The sequence below is a fragment of the Elaeis guineensis genome, chromosome 12, assembly GCF_000442705.2.
Source record: "Elaeis guineensis isolate ETL-2024a chromosome 12, EG11, whole genome shotgun sequence".
Taxonomy (NCBI): Eukaryota; Viridiplantae; Streptophyta; class Magnoliopsida; order Arecales; family Arecaceae; genus Elaeis; species Elaeis guineensis.
Genome location: NC_026004.2, coordinates 77,182,272 through 77,206,723, shown reverse-complemented (window position 1 = coordinate 77,206,723; position 24,452 = coordinate 77,182,272). Strand labels below are relative to the sequence as shown.

Here is a 24,452-nt window from a genome sequence, read left to right as displayed (position 1 = left end):
CGAGTCGAGGTAAGCAAAGCTTAAAAAAAAATCATTTTTTGGCATACAAGTCTATATATATATATATATATATAAACAAATTCTAGCCCTTTATATAATATTAAATTAAGAATCGAAGATGAAAAATATAATAAATCAAAGTTTCAACAATAATAAAAACTAATGTTTCTTAGAAAGTTAAATATTCCTTAAACTAAGAAAAGCAATCAAACTAAAAAAATTGAACAACTTTGCATACAACCTATGACCTTTCATACAATAAATATTTTTATTGATATTGATCACGATACTTTATTTTCCCGTACTTAGGTTGAGTTTGGAGCCAGCATTGATCCGTTGCAAGTTTTAGAATGAAGACCGGTCCTTGCTGCTGATTATATACAAGTCACATAAAACCCACCCTATTAGGATTCGGTCAAGTCGATCCCATGCACATGGAAGGAAACATGGAATGTTGATATTTAAAGCAAACATGGAAGGAGAAACAGTGTGGAAAGTGGAGAAGGCTCACATGAAACGACGCCACACACAGTTCAACAAACATTTGAGTTAAACAATAACAAAATAATACTGCAAATAAAATGCCTGCCAATACACGAACAGGGAAATTCCTATAAAAATGTCCCAAGCAACAAGTGGTTTTTTTTGCGTGCATAACCCCAACATACCATGCATGGCACCGATCACATGAAATGCACGAGTCCCATTTTGCTCCATGGCATGAAGCTTTTATTTTGGTGGTGCCTCGTAACATTGCACTTATCTGATAGATGTACCCCATAGCTTATCATATTCTTAGTTCTTGAGAATCGAATGAGTTTTGACATTTAAGCAACTGCATTATAATACATGGCCCACATCCACTTCCAGTGATTAATCCACAAAAGAAACAAAGTAATTCAAGTGGCATTAAGTTTCTCATAACTTCATTTATTTACAGAAAGATACCATCATGAATACGAGATACTCCACTGTACAAAGCACACACTATACAAGATCTAACTAATAACATGGTTGCTGACGAAGATAAGGAGCATATACTTCCGTAGAACACCATGTAAGAGCTCCCTTTTCTGGAGCAATAAAAAGCATACCTGTGAGAAAATTGACTTCAGCACTGACATGATAATAAGAATCATTAAAATGCTGAAGAAAACTTAATAAATGGAAAGATGCCCTTTGCCAATTCACCTTAAATCTGCCAAGGCCTTATCTATGCAATATCATTCTCAATTTCATTTCTCAGCTGATACAGTATTATACCATCAAGCAGTCAATAGATTCAAATTAGGAGGAAAACCCAAACCATATTTTAAACTGTATTGATGGAGGTGGTTTAAGCAAAGCCAGCTGACTGCTTCCATGGTTCATATTTTGGTAGCAACATGATAATAACTGAATAACACTCCCATAAAGATGGAATATAGTCTAAGAGATAATGGTTCTTGTAATGCCTGCGGCAGCCAACTACCAAGGCAAAAGGCAAGTGAACACCTCAGGGGATGGTAGGCATCATGGTTTGTGATGATCGATCTATAGGTAATTGATGAGTTTACATACTGATAACCAGCAAAGGACAACAAAAATATAGAGGAGCCATCACCATAGAAACAATCTTGGGAACCACTAGGAAGTGGGTAGAGTCTGGTTCCACGGATGTGGAATCATCACCAATGGAAGAAGCTGAAATTCCAAGGCTCAAAAACAAAATTTTGGTTCCAGTTTCAGCCAAACAAAATGAGTTTCAGTTTCAGCAGTTTTGGCTTCAATCATAGTAATTTCAATTAAGAGTTGTGAGATATCAGAAATTGCAATTAGAATTAAGAAAATGATAAAAACTAAAATAAGTCAATAGAGAATATTAAACATCATTGATGTACAATATTGCTCAGGACCATTGTTTCGGAATTAACACTACAAAAAGCATAATTAATTTCAGCATTATAATGTTCTTATCTTTTTAGACTGTAATATATCAACTTACTGAATCATTGCATAATTCAACAAATAATGATCTAGATGCCTATAAAATTTAAGTATTCCAATAGCTAAAAAAAAAGCTACATCAAAAAAGAAAAACCTAAATCTCTTTTAAATGTATGGTTGCAATGCTTCAAAATCTTTTTAAAGTCATAAAATGTAAGTTCCCTTTAGATCAAGGTTCGCCATCTCGGTACCGGACCCCATACCAGCACCATTCTATTATAGTGTCTGAACATAGTACGGCACAAAACGGCAACGCATATTGAGTGTCAATATGGTAGTCTCGTACCAGTCCAGTTCAGTATGGTACATCCGATATGGTACAGCAGCGACCGTTAACTGCAAACCTTGCTATAAATCATATGATTTTATACATCTAAAATAAAGGCAACAATTTGGCATATAAAAATTCCATATACAAAAAAATTTGATTCTTATTAATGCCAACCAAAATTCCAAACTAGTTCTGGTTTCAAATTGGCTTCCTTGGACACCAAAATATTCCAATTTTGGTCTCAGTTTCCGACGGAACATCAAACCATGAAAAGTTGCTATTTTTCAACTGCAAAAGTATATCATATTTGTTCTTGTACTTCTAACAAAACAAAGCACCAAGAGAGGGAAAAAAGAAACTACATGAGAAGGCCAAGCAAATCAAATACGTAGAGAGGTTTTACAAAGTTCAGATTTCCTTGTTGTTCCATAAGGAAAACATGCAAAAAAAAATAAAAATCCTTAACTATACTGACATACATACTGACAGAGGAATGTATGTACAGACGTGTACATATGTACATAAATATGTACATAGGCACGTAGATATACATATTTACCTACTTACGTACCTACATACGTACATACCTAAATTCCTACATTCCCATGTACCTACATACATACAAACCAAAATAGATACATACATAGATATGTACACGCATGTGTGCATATCTGCATAAATACAAAGATACATGCATACATGCATATACATGCATTCAGAGATATGTGCACATATCTATGCATGCACAATGTATTTACACACATCATGCACACATACATATGCATTTCCATGCAAACAAGCACATGTGCATGAGGACATGTATGCATTACATACATCCATATATCCATGCGTACATCCATACGTCCATCCATCCATCAATACATACACACATTACATCCATCCATCCATACATTACATACATACACACACACACACACAAAAATACACATATATGCACGTACACATACACTTAGATATAATAGAGTTCCAAAACCAAGCAAAGATGGGCATAAGTGAATCTTAAAATTATAATAATAAAATTAATAATGGTAAAGAAAAATAACTATTAAGGCTCTGGTGTGTGCACGCAATTCGTGGAGGGAATCTTTCCTTTCACTACCAAGTCAAAATAATGTATGTTCATGATCAACTGATTGATCCATCCAATTTAACATTGAAACTAAGCGCGCGCGCGCGCGCGCGCGCACACACACACACACACACACACACATATATATATATATATATATATATATAATTATTTGGTGATCTGAAAGATGGAGGAATTAATTGACTTTCTAATCAATGACAGAGGAGATTAAGGACACAAGAAAAACAGATTTAACCAATATCCATGATAGAGACAATATACTTAAGCTTTATTAAATCTTCACCTATCAGGGAGGACCTTGCTCTACATATATAGGAGTCCATGAACCTTGAGAAACCTCCAACTAATCTAAAATATATAATAAAATATATCCGATTAGTAAATAAATAGGTTATTTGAGAAAGCAAGAGAAAAGGTAAATTACATCCAAGATGCCTTTCAAAGAACCTTTGAGCCATAATAAGTTTGTTTAAGCTAGGGGTGACGATCCAATCAACTCAGGTCTGATATGGGTTAGGTCAAAAAATTTGACAACCTGAACCCAACTTGTTTATTAAACATGTCAAAAACCTACTTATTAAACAAGTAATCCAACCCGACCCACATAACTTATTTACTAAACCGTTTGAATTGAGTTAAATAGGTTAAGTGAATTTTTAACTAACTAAATAAATTTAAATAGATTATACAAGTTAAGCATGCTGGTTTAAACGGGACAAAAATGAGTTAAGTATATTTTAAGCAGGTTAAACATGTCCTGAACTAGTTAAATGGGTCAGATCATGACTCGACCCAATTATTAAATAGGTCAAAACAGATTAAATGGGTCAAACGTGTAAACTTGAACAATGACCCATTTAACAATTGGGTCTAGGTAGGTTGACTTGTTTACGACACAAATCCGAACCTACTTAAATTAGGTTGTTTGTAGGTAGGGTTGATATGCCGGGTCATAAATTGCCACCCCTAGCTTAAGTGAACTCTTTTTTGGTTGTTTTAACATTTTTAAAAGATGCATCTTATCAAGGCACCTCAAAATCATACAGAGTTGGAAAAAATGTGCAGATCACATGCTATGCTTATGGCCCCTTAACGTAAGTAGACATAACTAAGCTTTAATCATAGATCCAACTTTTAGATCTGGTCAAATAGATTCCCAAATATATCAAGTTATGACACCCATAATAAGTAGATGCGATTAAGTCTGAAAGTTAAATCTTGGGTAACTTTTAGATCTAGTCACATCAATCTCCTTCCATTCCGTCTATCTCATATAAAAAAAGCCATCTTAATGAGCTTTACTTTCATGCCTCATAATTAGATGCTTTGATGTTGAAGACCTACTTAAGGCTTTCTTGCAATCAGACTATCAGATGGCTACTCCACTACGCCAAGATCATTCATGACAAGATACGTATTCAACCACTGGATAGGGTAAAACTTTTGTTTCATTACAATCTAAAATATATGAAATCATATAACAGGTGGCACTTGTTCATGGATTGACATTCTGAACTCATGATCAGGATCTTGTGATGAATGACTCTTTTATAGACCTCCAATGGCTAAAGTCTTACAGTCTTCATTTGCTCCATGAACAGGTTTTTCAATCAGATTGCTTGTTTGATTTTAGCTTATTGGACTTGCCACCACTATCTTCAGCTGGTAGAACTGGTAGAACTTCAACACTTTCACATTCATTGGTTGGGTCCTTCATAAAAGCCATGAACTCATCAAACTTATAAAGAATATCCATTTACTTCGCTAAACCAGCAATATGAAATCATTGATGCCTCCATGTGTTCTCACTTCGGCTGCTAAACCAGAAATAATGAGATCGAAGTGTGCAAATCACACATGATGTTAGAAAAATGACAAAGTCCATCAAGCTTTGACACTGGTCTGATGTAGATCAGTTCGTGATCAAACCTTCAAACAATATTCATCTGACTATTTAGTCAAATCATGTGAAAAGAGGAAAAACCAGAACTAATTGAATCCATATATATATTGGGGCAAATTGTCAAGTGGGACAAAACTTGAACAAGAAATCTACTTGTGTACAAAAAGGGGAGAAGAAAAGTGACTGAGATAATAGATCTACTTCACCTTTTAAGGATGACCTTACAACTGCACATATAGGCCATCACAACTCAACCCCCAGAAACCCAGACACAGTGTTTACCACTGATATTACTCTGACAGATCCTAGATGCTAAAATGATAGTGAAACAAAAAAAGGAAAAATTTTATCAAACTTCTATGAGACAAAAATGATGGAAATGTCTGTGAGAGAGAGAGAGAGAGAGAGAGAGAGGTGGAGGAGACCAAGCAGAAGTAGAAACACAACCAAAACACAAATGAATAAGAGGCCCCACGTGAAAAATTCTAACTGAAGTGATTCATTCTGAACAGAACCTCCAGAATAGCCCAAAATGCTGAACTACTGTGCTTAAGCAAAATAAAATTCAGAAACACTGGCTAAAACTTATATGTTTTCATTGGCCCCAGCTGTTTCAACCTGTTTTATGCAATTAAGATGTGAATTATCGTTAACTCAGCTGAATAAAGCAAGAAAAATGATCTTCAAGATGTGGATGGATGGAATCTCATTCACTTAAACCTGTTTCACAACAGCGAGCATGCCAATTAGGATTTTGAAGGAAATAAAGCATATGCAACTAAAGCCAAGCCAATATTTATTTTTCCTCAGACACAACTATGTTAGTCTAAGTGACAACTATTTCTTCTTTATCAATGCTTGGATATTCTGTGAAACCTTGTCATGGTGATGCATAATGATGACGATATGCATGACCCATTAAATCATGCTTTTCTAGTATCTCATGCTATGCTGTATGTAATTTATCTATAGAAATAATCTACAGAAAATAATTTGATATTCAAACATAAATAATCATATCTTTTTGATAAATGTTTTTAAATAGATCTGACTTTTTTTTTAGTTTTGATTTTTAAATTCATGACAGTTTTAACTCTTCTACTTTTAAATAGACACTTACTATTTTTTAACAGCGTGGAAAAGGATCTTTCCAATTTATACATATATCTCCTCATGCAATTCATGTAACCAAAAATTTGGTAATCAAGATATTAAAAGGACTCAACTTATTATTTCTCAAAAATTGGAAACAAAAAGATTTTTATCGCATCTCACTCGTCTTTGTCAGAGGAGTAAAAGGCATATTCCATAATACAAGCTTTCTCCCTCAATGCCTTTTACCTGTATTACATGTTGTGATTTCTCTATAATCTCTTAAATCCTATGTCCATGTAGCTCAGGATATTCCTTAATCACCCATTTGATGGGCAGTTCCAAAGTGCAAATAGAAACGATTCAAAGGAGCAGAGTAGTTTGTGCCAATCAATCTGTTCGTGCATAAACCTGTTGGTTCTGCAGATTGCGCTACTCATAATGAGGAACTACTGAGATCAATTGTTGATTAGATCAAAGTTACAGGAAGCTTCCAGTATTTCAGAAGAGACAGTACACAGATGTGTCAACAAAATGCTTTGACCAGGTAATTCCATGGGTGTGATTTGAATTAACCGTGCAGAAAAGGTTTTCAACCAGGTCATAGATTAACCTTTTCATTCTCATTGAAGGTTAATAACTGCTCATTCTTTAGATATTAGAAAATCTCTAAATCCTAACATAGACACTGGAATTCACCATGAGAAAGAACAACTGAACAGAACATAATTTAAGAATGACTAGCATATTCAGAACAGAGTGTTGATTTACACCAATCACAATCAGCATAGCTCCTCAGACAAATCAAAATAGAAATATCTAAGTAAGAAGATAGTCCTTTCTTTGTGATATCAACTACAAAAGGCTAACATACCCTCAAAAAAAGACTACCTATGGGAAGAACAATTCAACTATGACTTAAAGACAGCAGATAACATTTTAGCCATTATTAGCTAATAAATCAAATAAATAACAAAAAAACCAAATTATGCAAGACACTACAATATACACATAAACTTACCTCATGACTGGAAGAGAGTGACAGTAGCTATATACCCATTCTTCATTACCTGGTGCAACAATCAAAAAGATAGAAGTTCTAGTTTTTAAAAATCAATATGTTCATGATGGATAATGAATGGATAACATTTCAGATGAAAATATAACAAATGCTAAGGCCATGCACTTATCACCTCAAAAGCCACATTCTGGTATCCATAAACCAAAGTTGATCCAAAAGGATTGTTCATGGAACCTTGTGTTTGTATTGCAGCACGACCACCATCCCCAAGGATCTCCTAATATAGATGAACATAGGTCAATTTTTTTTAAGCATTAATTGCATTCTCAGATGGAGCTATACTTGAAAGAGGTCTACTTGTCACTAGCTACTTATCACTCTGAACATGGGTGGCTGGTACCCAAGTTGCTGAACCATGACTGTATTAAAATGCATCACTAAAGCTCTAGAATTATCTATTATTCTGGTAACAATTCCAGGTATATTATGATTCATCTCATAATTGGCTTAAACATCATTGATCCACCTTTTCTTTTTGGATTAGACTGGCATAAGGATTCTTGAACTGAAGATTAAGGCCCCATTTGGCAAAGCTTTTGGAGAGCTAGAAAGCACTCTCTAGACCGCCAAAAGCACTTTTGGATGGTATAGTGATTCTTGGTAAAAAATCTAAAAGTTATTTTGGCTTTGGTAGAACACTAAAAAGGTTTATTTAGGAGGAGCTCTATTTTGAAAATTCTTCCCAAAAATGCTTTCTGGCATATGTTAGGAAGCTGTTTTGGCTTTAATAATATTTTTATAGTGACCAAAATGCCTGCAAACAAATACCATAAAAATATTATCTATGTAATAATATATTAATATGTACTAATAATAATAATAATACTTTATATCAAAATTCTGTATTATAATCATTAACTGACATTAGCTATGTTATTATATTATATTATATTATATTTATCATATCATTATCATATCTTTACATTAGATCATAATAATATAATATTATATTATATTACATTACATTATATTCCAATAATATATTACATTATTATGATATAATATAATATTGTACAATGAAATAATATTTTAATATGTAATAATACTTTATTATACTATATCATATCATATTTTATCATATTATATTATTATAATATACTATATAATATTTATGACATTACAATATTATATCACATTATATCGCTATATTACATTATACTGATACTATACTATGCAATAATATTTTAATTTATAATATTACATAGTATTATGCTCTACTATATGATTCCATGTAATCTCCTTTATTGTTATTTTGTCATACCAAAAGCATTTTCTCAATCTGGTTATCAAACACATGTTAAAGTTCGATAATACTTTAAAAATCTAATTACCAAACAGTAAATAATTTTTTGTAAAAGCTTTACTTGCCAAAAACTTTGCATCTAAAAGCCAAGGCTTGCCATACTGATCAATATTGTAACATAATAGCATATCATACCATATTCGTATCAAATTGATACTCAATTTTGTACCATACTGATACTTAGAATGCCTCGCCATCTCGTATCACACTGCATACCGATATTGTAAGATGGTATCGATATAGGGTCCAATACCGAGATGGCGAAACTTATCAAAAGCTTTACTTTCAAAAGCTCCAAAACCTCTACTAGCTACAGCAATCCAAAATAGGGCCTAAGTCATTGATAAGAATTAATGGTTAAGAAACATTAATAAAGATGGCCACTATAAAATGAAGACAGATAATACATAACTTATTGGTTTGTCCAAGAAGCCAATACTCCTAGAGAACCCAAATCACCCAATATCTCAAAATGCACAAATGTCGGTGTTCAAAAGCTTTTCGGCCCTTTTCTGCTATTCTTTAATGCATTGTGTGTGTCTTTTTCTTCTGATCATGCAGGAAGACTGTATAATTATATAAAACATGTGGGTAATGAAAAAGCACAGCAAAATTAAGAGTCTTTAAGGTGCACCACGCAATATAGAAGCATCCATCATTACTAAAATAGAAAAAACTGAATGGGAGACCCTTAAAGACCTGCATTAACCATCAGTTGCAGGTCCGTAATCCAGAATATTTAACCCAAACCAATTTGCAGTTTCTATCTGAAAGAGCACTACAGAGAATGCAAAATTTTGACACATCTTACTTTTACTTGTTCCCACTTCGTGCTAGGTGTAATGCAACATTTAGGAGTACTTCCAGGACGAATGGTTCCTTCAACTGCACACAGAAAGTGAATCATAGATAATAAAGTTGCGCCATACAAACAACTTGAGGGACTTGAAGGAAATAATACTCACTGTCGACATCATAGATAACAAAGTTGCATTTCATATAGGAATTGAAGTCTGAATGTCCTGGGAAATTAGTGTGTAAAACAAACTTCTTGATTTTATGAGTCTGCATATTCAACATACAAGTTGTCATTTGAAATGGAAAAGACTAAGATTTGTTATACTTGATACGAAAGCAAAATTAAAAACAGATATACCTGTCCATCAAATAAAATGTCCAGGCCACGAGAAAAGTAATTATAGAAATAATCCCCACAAAGGGTTGTCCGAGGACGAGGATCTGAAGCAGAGTGTATGACCATTTGATCAACCTAAAATACAAGAGAAACATCACTTTTATCTAGAACAATCATATAATAATATGATTCAATAATGGCACATTGTCTAGAAAGAAAAAAAGGAAAAGAAGGAAACCCTTTTGGAAAAGTTGATGGGACTCGTTCTTTGATTTCGCTCAAATTGTAAGTTGTGCCTATGAGATCAATATAGTTATCTATATCCCAAATCTTATTTCTCCTTTTGTCTAGATATTTTCCAAGTCTAAGAAAACTTTGAAGGACTGCTGCCTATTTACATGTAGCTGCACAAGTTCCCAAAACCAGCCCAAACCACCCAGCTCCAGGAGTACCATATCGAACTAATGCAGAACCATGTTGATAAGGGAGTTCGGTTTGGGACTCGGTAGTAATTACCAATTTGAATGGAGCAGAACCATCTAGTTTTGCTCGGGTGGACTCAGTTGGAACCAGTTCTTGCTGGTTTCGCACTAATAATTGAAGAGGGAGAGGAGAAAGAGCCTTCCAGACCACTTTTGCCTCTCCATTGAACTTGGGATGCCTTAGGAGTGTGGGAGATCAAGGAAAAAAGGGCAAGGAGGTATTTTGCAGGCCAGCAGCTCAGAATAAATAAGAAAAAAGGTAAAAAAAACTTATTCCCTCACCTTTCTCCACTTTTTCCTTTCAAACCTAAAATACACTAAAAGTTGCTAAAACAAGGGGACATCATGTCAATTTTTTGTATTTTTGCATGAGTTTGTGATTTGTTGTAGATTTAAAGATGATCTACATAATTGAAGAAGAAATCATGATTACTCACTGATCATGCAATATTTTAGATTAAAAATATATATTTGGATACAAAAATAAAAATAATGTTCAAAAATTAACAATAAATTGTTAGTATGTTTGGGGGTATGCATGTTACTTGTTGTCTATTTTTGGCAGCATTTTTTTTAACTTGAAAATAATTTATGACTACCCAATCCTAAGTAAAAAGTCCAATAAATTTCAAAAATAAGTGCTGATTAAGACAATGCGTTGGACTAACAAAATATATGTAGTAAACCAAGTAAAAGGTTCTACATTGATCTGAACAAAAATTATATTTTCAACTACTTATAATTAAATATTATTTTTTAAATTCAAAGTTAATTTGAAATATTTCAAATAGAAAATATTAAAAATTAGTATTCTTTATAAATAATTTAGAAGTATTTTCTGAAGTAATTCAGCCATTGTTTGCATTACAATATAATTATCAAATTCTTAAATATCTAATAGCATAAAAATAATTCAACTAAAAATAATGAAAAATATGGCAATATTTAGGACCACATTTATAGTTTTTACATGATTTTATAAATTATCATATATTTTATAGGTCACTAATGTTTGAGAATATACAGTATGATGGCCCACTCCATAATGACTTCGTATATGATGATGAGAAACCCTTGATTGGTTGGCTTAAGAGCCAAGAACAATAATCAAAACTTGATGAGCTAGGATTATCTGGTCAACCGGCTAATATCATAGCCAAGGAGGCTAGGAGAATGCAAAGCAGTGGACAGAGCGACTTTTCCTATGTTCGCAACTAGTTGATGCCCAACAAAAGGAGCAAGCATAGAGGTCATGAGGAGCTGGTCAAGATTGCAAGGCTTTATGTATGGGGCCTCAACCTAGACATATGATAGGAAGATGTTGAGGAGAGCCCATAATGGAACCCTGTCCAGACACGGAGATGAGGCCAGTCAGATTGGTGGGTCTAATTGAGCTATCCACCATAACTAATCAGGCATGGGCAACTAAGGAAAGAAAGCAGTTTGTCAGAGTAGAAAGAAAGGGAAAGAAAAGAAAGCTACATATCTATTTGCAAGGGTTGACAAGGAGCCTATTCACACTGATTTTGAGACCACGAAAGGACCATCTGAGTTGCTTATATCATCTCCCGATACAAGTGAAGATGTCAATGACAGTCTAAGGACTAGCAGCTAGGGAGGTAGCAACGCACATGGCAAGTGTGCTAATGACTTGCAACCATATGGTCCGAGACTCCGAGTCCATTCACTAGCCAGTTTCATTTCACTCATGCCACATAGGATGTGGATTAGAGCACATGACGTAAAGCCCATGATGGTACAATATATGTAGGAAACAGACCCCTCGAGTTGGTTCAGGATCCAGCACTACTACAGCTAGTGCTGTAGCATGCAGTGGGGTCGCAGGATGTCTCTAGATCCTCGTCATATACTGGATCCTATTCTGCATAGCCAGCTTACAACCCATGTCCACATCCTTTGTCTGAGGTTTCGTATTCAAGTGACTAGCACCCTCCATAGCCTTAACCAAAATATATTTCAAAATTTGCTGATGCGATCTTCCTCCAGGTGGCTAGCCCATTAATTAACAAAAGATCAATATAAGGGTGGCTACCCATGAGGCCCAGATTATTGTATGTTGGGGTGGAGACAATATCTAGGTTAGAGTTAAGTCCAAGGCCTTGACTATGAATGAGATTCTGATGTTTACTAATAGCATAGACACTCAATGAGGGACTAGCTGTAGGTTACGAATTTTGTAATTCAAATAGGGGTCGCAATCTGGTGGGTTCAAGTCAGATACATGTCCGGTCGGATGCTAGTTGACTCAAAAATTTATCAACCCAAACTTGACATGATTATTAAACATGTCGAAGATTCAGATCTAAACTCGATCTTATTAAACAGGTAATCCAACCTGACCTACATAACCCAATTATTAAATAGATCGAATTAGATTAAACAGGTTAGACAAGCTAAGTGGGTTTTTAATGGATTAAACAGGCTAAACAAGTTAAGCAGATCCGGTTAACTGGGACAGAAACAGATGAAGACTTTCAATAGGTTAAACAAATCTTAAAAAGGTTGAATGGGTCAGATCTTGACCCAACCTACCTAGTAGATGGGTTAAAATGGGTCAAACGAGTCAATGATCTAAACCTAAACTCGGTCCATTTAATAAATGGATCTAGGCGGGTTAATCTGTTTACGACCCAAACTCATTTATGCCTACCTGCTCAAAGCAGGTCATTTACAGATTGAGTTAACGGGTCAAGTCATAAATTACCATGCCTCAATTCAAATCCATTTGATATATGCATTTTCAAGCTAAAAACCATGTGTTGCCTATTATTATTTATTACAAGTGCATTCATCAAGTAATCACGTGGTCATGAGACCAATCTGAAATAAAAAAATAATAATAAAATAACATTAAACCATATTTCAAAGATCCCTAAACTTTAAAATAATCATAAAACAACCAAAAAAGTTGAAAGATAAGAACTAAGAAAAGCACATCGATATCGTATTGATACACTCTGTGTACCATATTAGTATGACACAACATGGTACCATATCATATCAATAACAAACTGGTACAATACCCAATACTAAGATAGTGAACCTTGGTAGCCACCAAATATTTCCTTGTGGGGTTCACACTAATCTCCTTTATCACTAGAACTTGTCATGGCTACAAATCTAGCACAATTTAAGCAGATCATGGTTATGTTGATAGGAACATGCAATTCTGGGTGGATCCTACTTTAATCCATAAAGCCAAACAAATATCACCGAAATAAGCTTATCAGTTAAGAGAGATTAGCGGAACTTGTGTACCTATAATAAAATCAAATGAATTCCTACAAGATTCAAGGTGCAAAATAACTATCATTAATGCTAATGACACTCATAAGTGGTAAACTTTACGACATTATCATTTCTACTATCCGGTCTATTTCCTCTGGTAATTAATGGAAAAACTTACTTGCAAGAAGTAAGTAAAGGTTGTAGATAAATAATGATCCTTCAAATGTAGCATAAGAGTAACACACACCTTAATAAGTAAAAAAAATTGATGGGCACAACATGACACCAGCTGCCCAGAAGCAATAAAGCATGCATCATAACTTAAGAATATGAGCTAAATTTAGCTGCCACCTAGTTGTGTAAATTAAAAACTTTCAAACAGAATTGTAAAAGCAACTTTCAGAAGTCAAAATCAAATGCTACAACACTCATACATTGACCATGATTAAACAAAACTAACATCCTAAGGCTCTATTTGGTTCCAAATAGTTTTGACAATATATCTAAATGTCTTCAGGAAGGTGTTTATTCCTCATTAACCATATAAAACTATTTGACCTCTCCCCCGAGTAATTTTAAACCAGTTAAAGTCAAATAAGTATCAAAATGGAGCTTTTTCTGAAATCCCAAAAGGTGCTCGATTGAACCACACAGGAAGTTCTTTGGCTGAATAAAATCTAAATAATGTCGATAACATGGACTTTATTCATGTTTATTCTGGAATTAAACAGGACCATAGTAAAGAAATTAAGATGTACATTTGACTTTCACCCGTACCAAATGAGAAAGGGTCAATATTTTCAACAAATGACAAGCATGAAAATGCTGGAAAAAGGAGAAAATATAGAGACCTGATCTTTGAGCTACATTTACATTTATGAACTAGTTTATTTTTGCACTTTGATTCATGGCAAGTTCACATTATATAATTCCTGCATGTAGCTTATCCATTATATTTTCATACAGAGGTTTCAGAGCTTTATCCAAAGAAACATCCCCATTAGAAATCTACAAAATTAGAATCAACGAAAATTTAGAAGGTGTATTTTCATATTCAGGTCATGGAACAAGTCACCAATTACAGGGTTGGAAGCTCTACATGGATAACCATCCCACTTAGATATCCATTAAATTTGAGTGGTTGTAAATTCTGGAGCTACAATTTATGCATTAGGTACAATATATTTTCAAGAATGCATCACGAAGCTCTTTGCAGACCAAAAACCTTTTTCATAATTTGCCGTGAAAAAAAATTGCTCACCTGCTTCTGATGGATTCCACAGGGACGACCTAATTCTGTCCACACATCCTATAAAACCATTCAAGGGTACTGAGAAATATGAATATCTCTGTGATAAAATTGGTAGTTAAATAAAAACAAATACAGAAGAACAAGTAATACATATCTTCAGACACAATGATTTGGAAACAGTAAGAACATATTTACAAAAGCATGAGGAACATAAGTATAGGTTTAGCATATGAAATTTAATACGTGCAACAGTAATAAGCTAATATTCTTTCAACAACGAGAAATTTAATGAGGCATAAGAGTCCACAAACATTGAAATACGTAAAAAAGAATATACATGACAAACAGATATAATCATAACAAAAGAAATAAGCAAACAGTGAAAAGTGAGAGATCATAGACAAAGTAGATTTGAAAAAATGGAAAACAGATTACGGCTTTTATTTAAATACAGTTGCAAATATAGAAAATAAAAACATAATGATTTCGAATATATAGAGCAGATAAACTTAGCAGATACAATAGTACAGATTTTTTCCCCTTTAGCATACGAAAGCAAAAAAATATTAGAAAACTAAAAAACAAAAAGCTTGCCTGTGGTGATGCACCAAAAGGAATATGCTGACCTCCAATAGTGAACCATAGTTCTTCTCCAAGCTGAAGAAAGAAGCGGATATGTAGAATAACTGAGAGATTTAATTTTTGAATATAGAAATTCATACTACCAGACTTGCTCTACATGACTGAAAGAGTCCAAACTAAAATGAACAGCATATTACTATTATATTTAATTAATAAAATAGACTATGAAAACATAGAAATATTCTAAAAATATGAACCATAATATGTATGCAGCTAAAGCATGAAACTATACACACATTCCCCCTTTTAATCTTTTGCAAATCTCTTATTTGTTCCTTTATGACTGTAAGATATTCTGATTTGATCGTGAGATCAAAATCAAAGGAGAAAAAAAATCCAACATAAATTAGAGATTCAATTTAATATGATAGTTTATGAGGTAACCAAGATTGAATCATTTGTATGAACTAGAAATTGTAGAGAAAAATGGTCAACTGAAAAATGGTCCGAACCTTAGCATGCACCTCTTCCATGTAAAGACTGCCAGCAGGTAATGGAGGGACTGAAGCCTTATCCATCAAAGATCCCACGCCTACCTTACTATCTGAAGAACTATCATATACGGAGACACGGCATGTAACTGGTGTTGTTCCATCAGGAAATTCAAGAGGCAACTCTGCTGACACTGCCATGATAATCAGAAAACTGAGTTGTGCTAATCAGAAAAAGCCTAATAATGAAGTGAAATGTACTGATAATTAGCAATGGATAGGAGCCCACACCTTCGCCATCATGGCAGCAATTTGTATATTGTCTGGGAATGGGAAAAGCAAAGGACAACCCCTATGAACAAAAGGTATCAAGCAAGTCAGCAGACATATAAGTGACTGAAAAATATATGAAATCAAGATCATTGTTGCAACATATACCGGATAAAATAGGGTATATATTCCTCTATCTTTATCATAGATTCCAGGAAATGTTGGTCCAAATAGTGCATACACTCCTACAAATGTAGCTGGTGTAGAAGGACCACTATGAAGATAAATCAAAACAAGTGAAAAGTATTAATAAAAATGCCAAAAAAAAAAAAAATCAAGTCACAAAGCAAAAGGAAACATACAACTCACCCAATCAGAGAAGTTGCATAGCGCATCTGTAACCGTTTGACATCGTAAACCTCAATAAGACGCAGTCTCTGTGAAAGACAAAAAAACCAAATTGAGATGTAATCATAAAAAAAACCAAATTGAGATGTAATCAGTTTTAGAGGCAAAATCAATCAACAGCTGTCCCTTACTTTCTACTAAATCTAGATCTACTTCAACAATAGATATTCTCTCCCTCATTCCCATTTCCCTATGGGAAGATGGCCCAGGAGACAGCCCCCTTGCTCATAACTTAGATCAATCTTCGAAATGATAATATGAACTTCAAAATTTAATGACAAATATATTCCTTAAGGTGGGAAAAATTATTGTCTATATTATCTCTTTGAAATCAATTATCATGTAGTATTCTACAAATCTGCTTGCATTCGCTAGCAGTTCAGCATGACCAACTGATGGTGACACCAGTATGCTGTTTCCTGACTCATGCTTACTGATTAGTTATGCACTTCCCCCTTGTTATGCCTGTATAATTCAGGATTACATGGAACATGCACCCTTAACCCAGTTTATTCAACCAAGTGCTCATCCATAGCATATACAGCAAATGAACCAAAAGCCACCTTGTTGGAAATACATAGCATATGCATTTATAGCATATATAACTCAATCAATTCAAGTTGCTTCCATATATTGCAGTTGAGTGTAAAATGATAATATGAACTCCAAAATTCTTCAACTTTTACATTGAAGAAAAAAGCATACCTGTGACCAAGGATCAAAACGAAGATGGAAACCATGGTCCGGAAAGCTAATAACAATGTCCAATTTTAGAGGCTCCTGCTGGAAATTGATTAAAAAAATAAGACTCGCAGATGCAATATATGTAAATGTGCATTAGAATTCATAATAGTTCTGTCGAGACAATGACCTTGCAAAAACATTAGTAGTCTTGTTGGAAAGTTAGCTTCTAACAATGCATGTAATAAATAACATAAGCGTAATGCTTTGTCTTTTGTGCATAAGTTAATTCTAAATGACACATTTATTTTTCCTTACCATCAAGTGCTTTAAGAACAAGCAAATGATGTCATTAGAGATGCAAATTTAAGACATTATTATTTTAACTAGAGAAAATTATCGATGATTTTTAAATAAGTTAAACTACTTCAGACAAAACTGTCACAGGCAAATCCTTTTGAAGAAGTGCACCTTTTATCATCACCTAATCCTAGCAAAAACCTTCCTGTAGCTCATAGAATCACAGACTTAATTACTCGATTCAGAAAAGAGCAGATATTTCAATATAAATAAACCACAGGTTCAGCACTTTGGAGTCACACCAAAGATCTTCCTCGATGGCATCATTTTTAAAATAAAAGGAACCAGAAAAGAACTAGATGTCAAGTTATTTCTGTGCAAATGCTGAACAAACAATGAACACAATGAAGGGTGACATGATATTAAGACCTTAGAAGAACTTACTAGCCTTTAGAGCTCAATGGAAGGTATTTTTTGCTGGTTTGTCATCTTAATCTGTGATAGTTTTTGCTGGTTTTGTCAACCTAACATGTAATCTAAATCTTTGGCTTGACCATTCTCGCAGATGTTTTCAGTATAGTCTCCATTCTAGCAAAATTGTTTTCAAACATGCTTATAGATGTAGTTGATATGACTGACGCAATGAATGCATCTACTCACTCCTTGTTAGTGAAAGTAGTAAAAATAGAGATAAAGGGTTTCATCATAACCCTACAAAATTTTGACATAGATCTCATCTCTCAAAGTAGAATATCTCTAACAATTAACCTGTTCGTATCCTCTTCTCGCCTCCACCACATTTACAGAAGCAGTATAAATTTTGTGTGGAAACAATACAAAATCTTCTTACTTGAAGTAGTTATTGTCTCACGAAAAAGAAGACAGACAAAGAAGAAGAAGACAAATGAATGAAATTTTATGTGTGAAAGTAGTACAGAATATTCTTGCTCGAAGTAGTTAATATTTCCTTTAAGTAGTTATTGTCTCGGAAGCAGAAGCATGAAGAAGAGTGGAAGCAGGATAAAATTTTCTTGCTTGAAGAAGAAGAAAATGAAGAAGAGGAAGAAGATGAGAAAATGAACAGAAGTTTGGAATTCTCTATCTACTTTCCATGGTCAAAGACAAATAAATACAATTCAACTTATAGACCCTTGCCACATGGCATAACATCATGTACCACAAGGTATAACTTCAGTCCTACTAAAACAAAAGATTCTATAAAACAAGGTAAATATTTGACTAACATGCGCTCAATAATTCACGCACTATGATATTTTTATATATATGTATGTCGGTCCAAGCAAAGGTCATGTAGGCATTGAGACCTATCCATTGCCAAGCACTTAGAAAACTTACAATAAGAGAACCAAACAACCACACCAGCCTTATTATATGTCACATGTAAACCAGAGTATTTGCCAAGCCAAGCTAGAGCTGAGGATCAAGGCACAAAGGGCTGGCCCAAACCTGGCTCAGCTTAGCCTTAGGCCTGATTTTCCTAGCCAACACAATAAGAAGAGCACAAGCCCGACCAAGCCTGGGCCAACCCATTCAGACCTAGACCTAATTTAGGAACGTTGATCCAACATAAAAGACAGATGAAGGGTGGGAAGCCGGCAGTCTCAACACTAACAATGAGAATGGCCTCCACCGGTACTGACCATCTCAATGATTGATTGAATTAAAGAAGAGAGGTAGCAATCAGATCTCATAATGACTAATGACTATCTAACTAATCAAATCTATTTTGTTAAGAACTATAACATTCAGGTGTAATAGTTCTGATGCTCTCACCTTTATGTCTATTAACAATATATATATATATATATATATATATATATATATATATATATATTAAGTTGAAAGTTTTAGCACAATATTCATTCAGCTTTTAACAAAAAAAAAGTCATATGCTGATTAAAAAACATTTACTGACAGGCATCACTAAGTCAAGTCAATTACCAGCACACAGAATGTGTCGTGTTTCATATTAGATATAATAGCACACTATCTTAAATTGTGGATCAATCCAAATGTCATTAATTAGCAGATTCTGGCTTCGAAAGACTTCTAAAAATTGAGAAATGATAAGAGTAGGAACATTAAGAGGACAATTAGTATGCTACACAATTAAAACCAATATATCTCATGTGAAAAGTTGGACATGGGATTTTTAGAATACAGGTACACCTTTTGATGAAAATAAATTGAAGTTTCATGTAGAAAATGGTAAAATGTGGTGATTACCTCATACAGCCATAACCAGAGATTGGCTGCTACAAACTAAAGCAAGTTCAAATGGGCCAGCGTCAGCCTAGAAGGCACCTCAATCAAAATTTTCAGTGACAAATGGTCTTAGCTTGCATAAACTAAATGCCGTACAAATAGCTAGGTAGCATATAGGGCCATGCTGGCCAATTAATGCACATAGGAAGCATGTTGGAACAGCAGATGTATTAAGTCTACTACTGAAATAAACAGAAAGCAGCCCAAAAGGTATTGAATACCTACGGAGAAAAAGGAGCACTTAAGTAGCTTGATATGTTCAAGGTAAAACATCAAACTCTAATTTTTAACAAATTAAGGGATATCTATATCCGTCCACCCATTTCTATGTGTTATTTGTGCATATACACATGTAAATAATTTACATATGCATCCACATGGATGTTTATTTATGGAATAAAGCAGGTAATATTTCTGTTTGTTATTGTGCACAGACATAGATACATCAATGTTAATATCAAGGATTCAGTTCCCAGCGAGACGTCCCGTTGGACACCAAGACAGAGCACCATCTCATGTGTCGGGATAGGACTGTCCCGTCAGCATCCCAGCATCTCAATTGGGACGCTTTAGGACATTCTCTATCTCAAGTATCAGGATGAGGTGGGATAGCGACGCGTCCATTTCCATAGAAAAATCGAGACAGCCCTGTCCCATGGAATTTAAAATCTTGGTTAATATGTTAAACTGTTGGGCTTGCTCCTTGCACTTCTATTCTGGCATTAGTCCACTGTTTGTCCCAAAAAGAAAAAGCAATGCACATGCCATAAAATCAACATGAAATGTTAAGAATTGTGTACAAAGTAAGCAGTTCAAACCTCATCAAGATACTTCACATGGACCACATCGTAGATGTTTGGCTGATGTTCTATTTGAGCAAATGCTTCACATATAGGCATTCCTATATCAAAGTGTGATTTGCAATGTGTGAGGAGCAGATGGCACAAATTAAAATGAAAAAAGGCACTATGTCGGAGATTTATCAATGAAATTAATAATGAAACCGTAAACATAAACTACAAGTATTATCCCAGCAAGCTAATGATTTATGACCTAAAATGACAAATAGCATAACAAAAAATAAGACTTTTAATATTATCTCATGGTCTGAAAGATAATTTTCATGCATAAGCAAGCTAACATGTTACATAAACCTGAATGCAAACCTCCTTTTGATGACATTTATCCTCTATTTGGTACAAAAAATGGATGGAAGAAAGGATGGATGGAGGAGGAAGGATACATCTTCCATCCATCCTTTCACATGTTTGGTGACACATGGAAGGATAGATAGACATAATTTTCTCCTTTATTTAGTATAGGAGGAATGAAAGGGAGGATGGATAATATTTATATAACATTTTTACTAAACTATCCTTTGATAAAAATATTACTATTATCAATTTATAATACTTATTTATACTAAAAAATAAAAATATATAAATTTATAATCATTATAATCTATAATTACATGAAAAATTATATAAAAATATTTATTTTTAATTTAATTTAATAAATAATTTAATAAATTAAATATTAATTAATTATATATTAATTATACATATAACTAATTAATGAATAATTTAATTTAAATAGTTAATTAATATTATAAAATAGTTAATTATATTTTTTAAATAAAAATAGAAAAATAGAAGATAATTCTAATTATTTAATCATTATTATCAAAATTATATACTAAAATTAAAATAATTAGTAATAAAATTTAATAGTATATGATTAATAGTATATATAAACATATATATATATAATATGAATGAAAAAAATAAAAAAATATTATAGTTTTTTCAAAAAATTAATGAAGGATAATTTTGTTAATGCAAAAATCCATCCATCAATACCCATCCATCCTTCCTTGCATCCTCCAAATTTGAAAGGATGCAAATTGATGTGCCCGGATAGATGGACAATCCCTACTTTTTCATCCATCCTTTATGTAATTTTTTGAACCAAATGATGGATGGAGACTATCCATCCTTCCAACCTCATCCATCTATCCTCTCATGACCCCAACCAAATATAGGGTTAGTGATATTAACCAACCCACCCACCCACCCACAAGCCTTATGCTACCTATACAGAGTCAGCAGCAAGGACAGAGGTAAAGATCTATCAAAGATTAAGAATTTTATTAATAGCCCTTAACAAAACATTAGCCCTCTGAATTGGTTGCAACATTTTAGCCAAAGCAAATATTAGTAAAATACCAAATTTTTAGCCAAAGCAAATATTAGCAAAATTTCAGTATTCAGGATCAATAAAATCTATAAGGAAAGGGAGATTGAAGAGGATAAGATTAAAGAAGGCTGGATACAATGGAGAAGTACAACTAGAATATTATGTGATCATCGGATACTTACCAAGTTGAAAACAAAAAATTATAAGATAGCCATACGACCAGCTATGCTTCATAGTATACAATATTGGGCAATTAGAAAACAACATATGTATAAGATGAGTGCAGCCAAAATGAAAATGTTGAGATAGATGCATCATAAAACAAGAAAAGATAAAATAAGAAAAAAAAATCATTCATATCAAGATAGAGGTAGCACTAATTGAGGACAAATTATGAAAAAGAAGATTTAAATAGTTTGGATATGATGCACTAGTACAAAAGAGTGATTTAATCTATTTAGAAGGAAAGAGGGTAGAGGTAGACCAAAAATGTCCAATGAATTAGTAAGAAAGGACTTGATATCGTTAAATCTTCTAGAAAGTGTGACCTTAGACAGAGTAGAGAAAAAGGCTTTATATAGATGAACACAACTAGTTTGGGATCAAAGCTTGAGTTAAGTTGAGTTGAGTTGTGAGCTACCGCGTAGCCACTAACAAATACAATATAATATTTGTCACCTGAAATAAATGTGCAAGTTCTAAAGTTACAAAGTTTATCACAGAGAAGAAGAATTTAAGTCATTCTACTATGGCTTAAGGGCATTAAAGTTTTGTAAATGGCGTATCTAGGAATGATGATTCGATTTGGATCTTCAAGTGAAAGTTTGTATCCTATCAAATGTCACCTCAGAAAGAAAACCCTATCTCCCATTCACCTTTGTCTAGGCATTTCTCAAATCTATGTTATCTTGGAAAGTTGCTTCTGACTACTGAGAATATTAACATACACACTATAACCAGGTAGACAGATATCCTTACTACGTGATCTGTCCATTTTCATGGAATGTTCCTCTCTTGCATAAAGTTACCTCAGCTAAGGTTTTCACTGAGGCAAACAGAAAAGATGATGGAGGAATACAGGAAGAAGAAATTGGTTCTTTTCTTTTTCTGTGAGAGCGAGGTTTTAAAAGGGAATTAGACAAATAATAAAATATTGGGAAGCAAAAGGCAAGGAAGACAAGAAAAATAATGATCTCATTATTATACCATTTTCTCTAACGGGTTCCTCTTTCTCAAGAACATCCCTCTCGGTATATTTCACCTGTCATCACTCTTGGTGCAAAGGTCCGATTCTCTTCTTATCTTTCCAACGAAATTGGCAGATTGAAACCAGTGTTAAATCCTAAAACTCCTTTCCAATTTCCCAATTAACTTCGTTAGATCTTTATGGTCTAATGATCGCAAAAGAACACAAAAAAGGAAAACAAATCTAGCAAAGGGGCAAAAAGAGCAATCATCAAGCTACTTTTTTTTTTTTTTTTGCCAAATGAGATCCAATCCATGCAAATGCCCCCTTTTTGCAATACAAGATCATTAACCATCCATAAAATCCGACAAAATATCAAAAATTGAAGACAGCACAGGGTTAAAAAAAAATAATGATAAAACTATGGTTTTTAATTCTTAAAACAATTAGATCCAATCCCTAAATCTTTAGGGGCAAATCACGAATCAATAGAATTATGGGCATTCTAGAGATAACACGAACAAGGAGAAAAAACGGGCAGGAGGGAACGAGAGGAGGAGCTACCTAGAGTGAAGGGCCCGATGCCGAGGCCGGGGCGGAGGTCGAGGGTGATGGCGCCCATGGCCGTGCCCTCGCACCGCCTCCTCGGCGGCGCCGCCGCCCCAGCCGCCGTCGACATTGGGGATCTCTGGTGGTGCTGGAGCTGCTGCATCGTGATCTCCCCTCCCGGTTCTCCTCTCCCTCGTCTTCTTCCGGTTTCTCGTTTCCCTTATCTTCCTTCCGTCGGGCCTCCTTTTCCTTTTGGCGTTTGTTTTCCTTCCTCCGTTCCTTGCGCACCAAACCTGCTCGCCGCAGTAACCCGAGACAAATAATAGCGGAAGGCACGCAAGCGGCGGGTGGGATACCCAACCGGCGGGAGGGAGGGATCCGCTGTTTAGCTCGGAGCAGCAATGAGGCCACGTAGTCCAGAGCTGGTAGTCATAAAGCCGGGACGGTCCACCCGGCGCGCGAGCCACTAGGAATGGCCTGTTAGACCGAGTCCATGATATATTTTATACATTCATTTAATTGCAGTTTGAATATAAAATAATCGTTCATAGTCATTTTCTAAAAAATTATAAAAGATAATGAAATTTCTAATTAAATGAATATTTATTTATTATATATCTTGTGCTTCTAGTTAAATG

At 34.2% G+C, this 24,452-nt stretch overlaps 1 protein-coding gene across 7 annotated transcripts; it reads right to left on the bottom strand.

The window, feature by feature from the left end:
• Positions 1-873: 873 nt before the first annotated feature.
• On the bottom strand, positions 874-24,199 carry LOC105035613 (PHAF1 protein At3g51130). 7 transcript variants are annotated; one of them, XM_010911224.4, is made up of 15 exons: positions 23,830-24,199; positions 20,702-20,784; positions 17,322-17,396; positions 16,578-16,645; positions 16,377-16,482; positions 16,230-16,290; positions 15,960-16,132; positions 15,460-15,522; positions 14,875-14,922; positions 9,904-10,017; positions 9,713-9,812; positions 9,559-9,632; positions 7,557-7,661; positions 7,385-7,433; positions 874-1,094 (listed from the first exon to the last, which is right to left on the bottom strand). In XM_010911224.4, the coding sequence occupies exons 1-14, from the start codon at positions 23,975-23,977 to the stop codon at positions 7,386-7,388; spliced, it is 1,266 nt and encodes a 421-aa protein (XP_010909526.1). In that variant the 5' UTR covers positions 23,978-24,199; the 3' UTR covers positions 874-1,094; position 7,385. The 7 variants fall into 7 exon arrangements, with proteins under 7 accessions (XP_010909526.1, XP_010909520.1, XP_010909521.1 ...); XM_010911218.4 differs by having other exon boundaries at positions 7,385-7,436; positions 7,554-7,661; positions 17,322-17,399; positions 23,830-24,114; XM_010911219.4 differs by having other exon boundaries at positions 874-1,073; positions 7,385-7,436; positions 7,554-7,661; positions 17,322-17,399; positions 23,830-24,114.
• Positions 24,200-24,452: the final 253 nt, after the last annotated feature.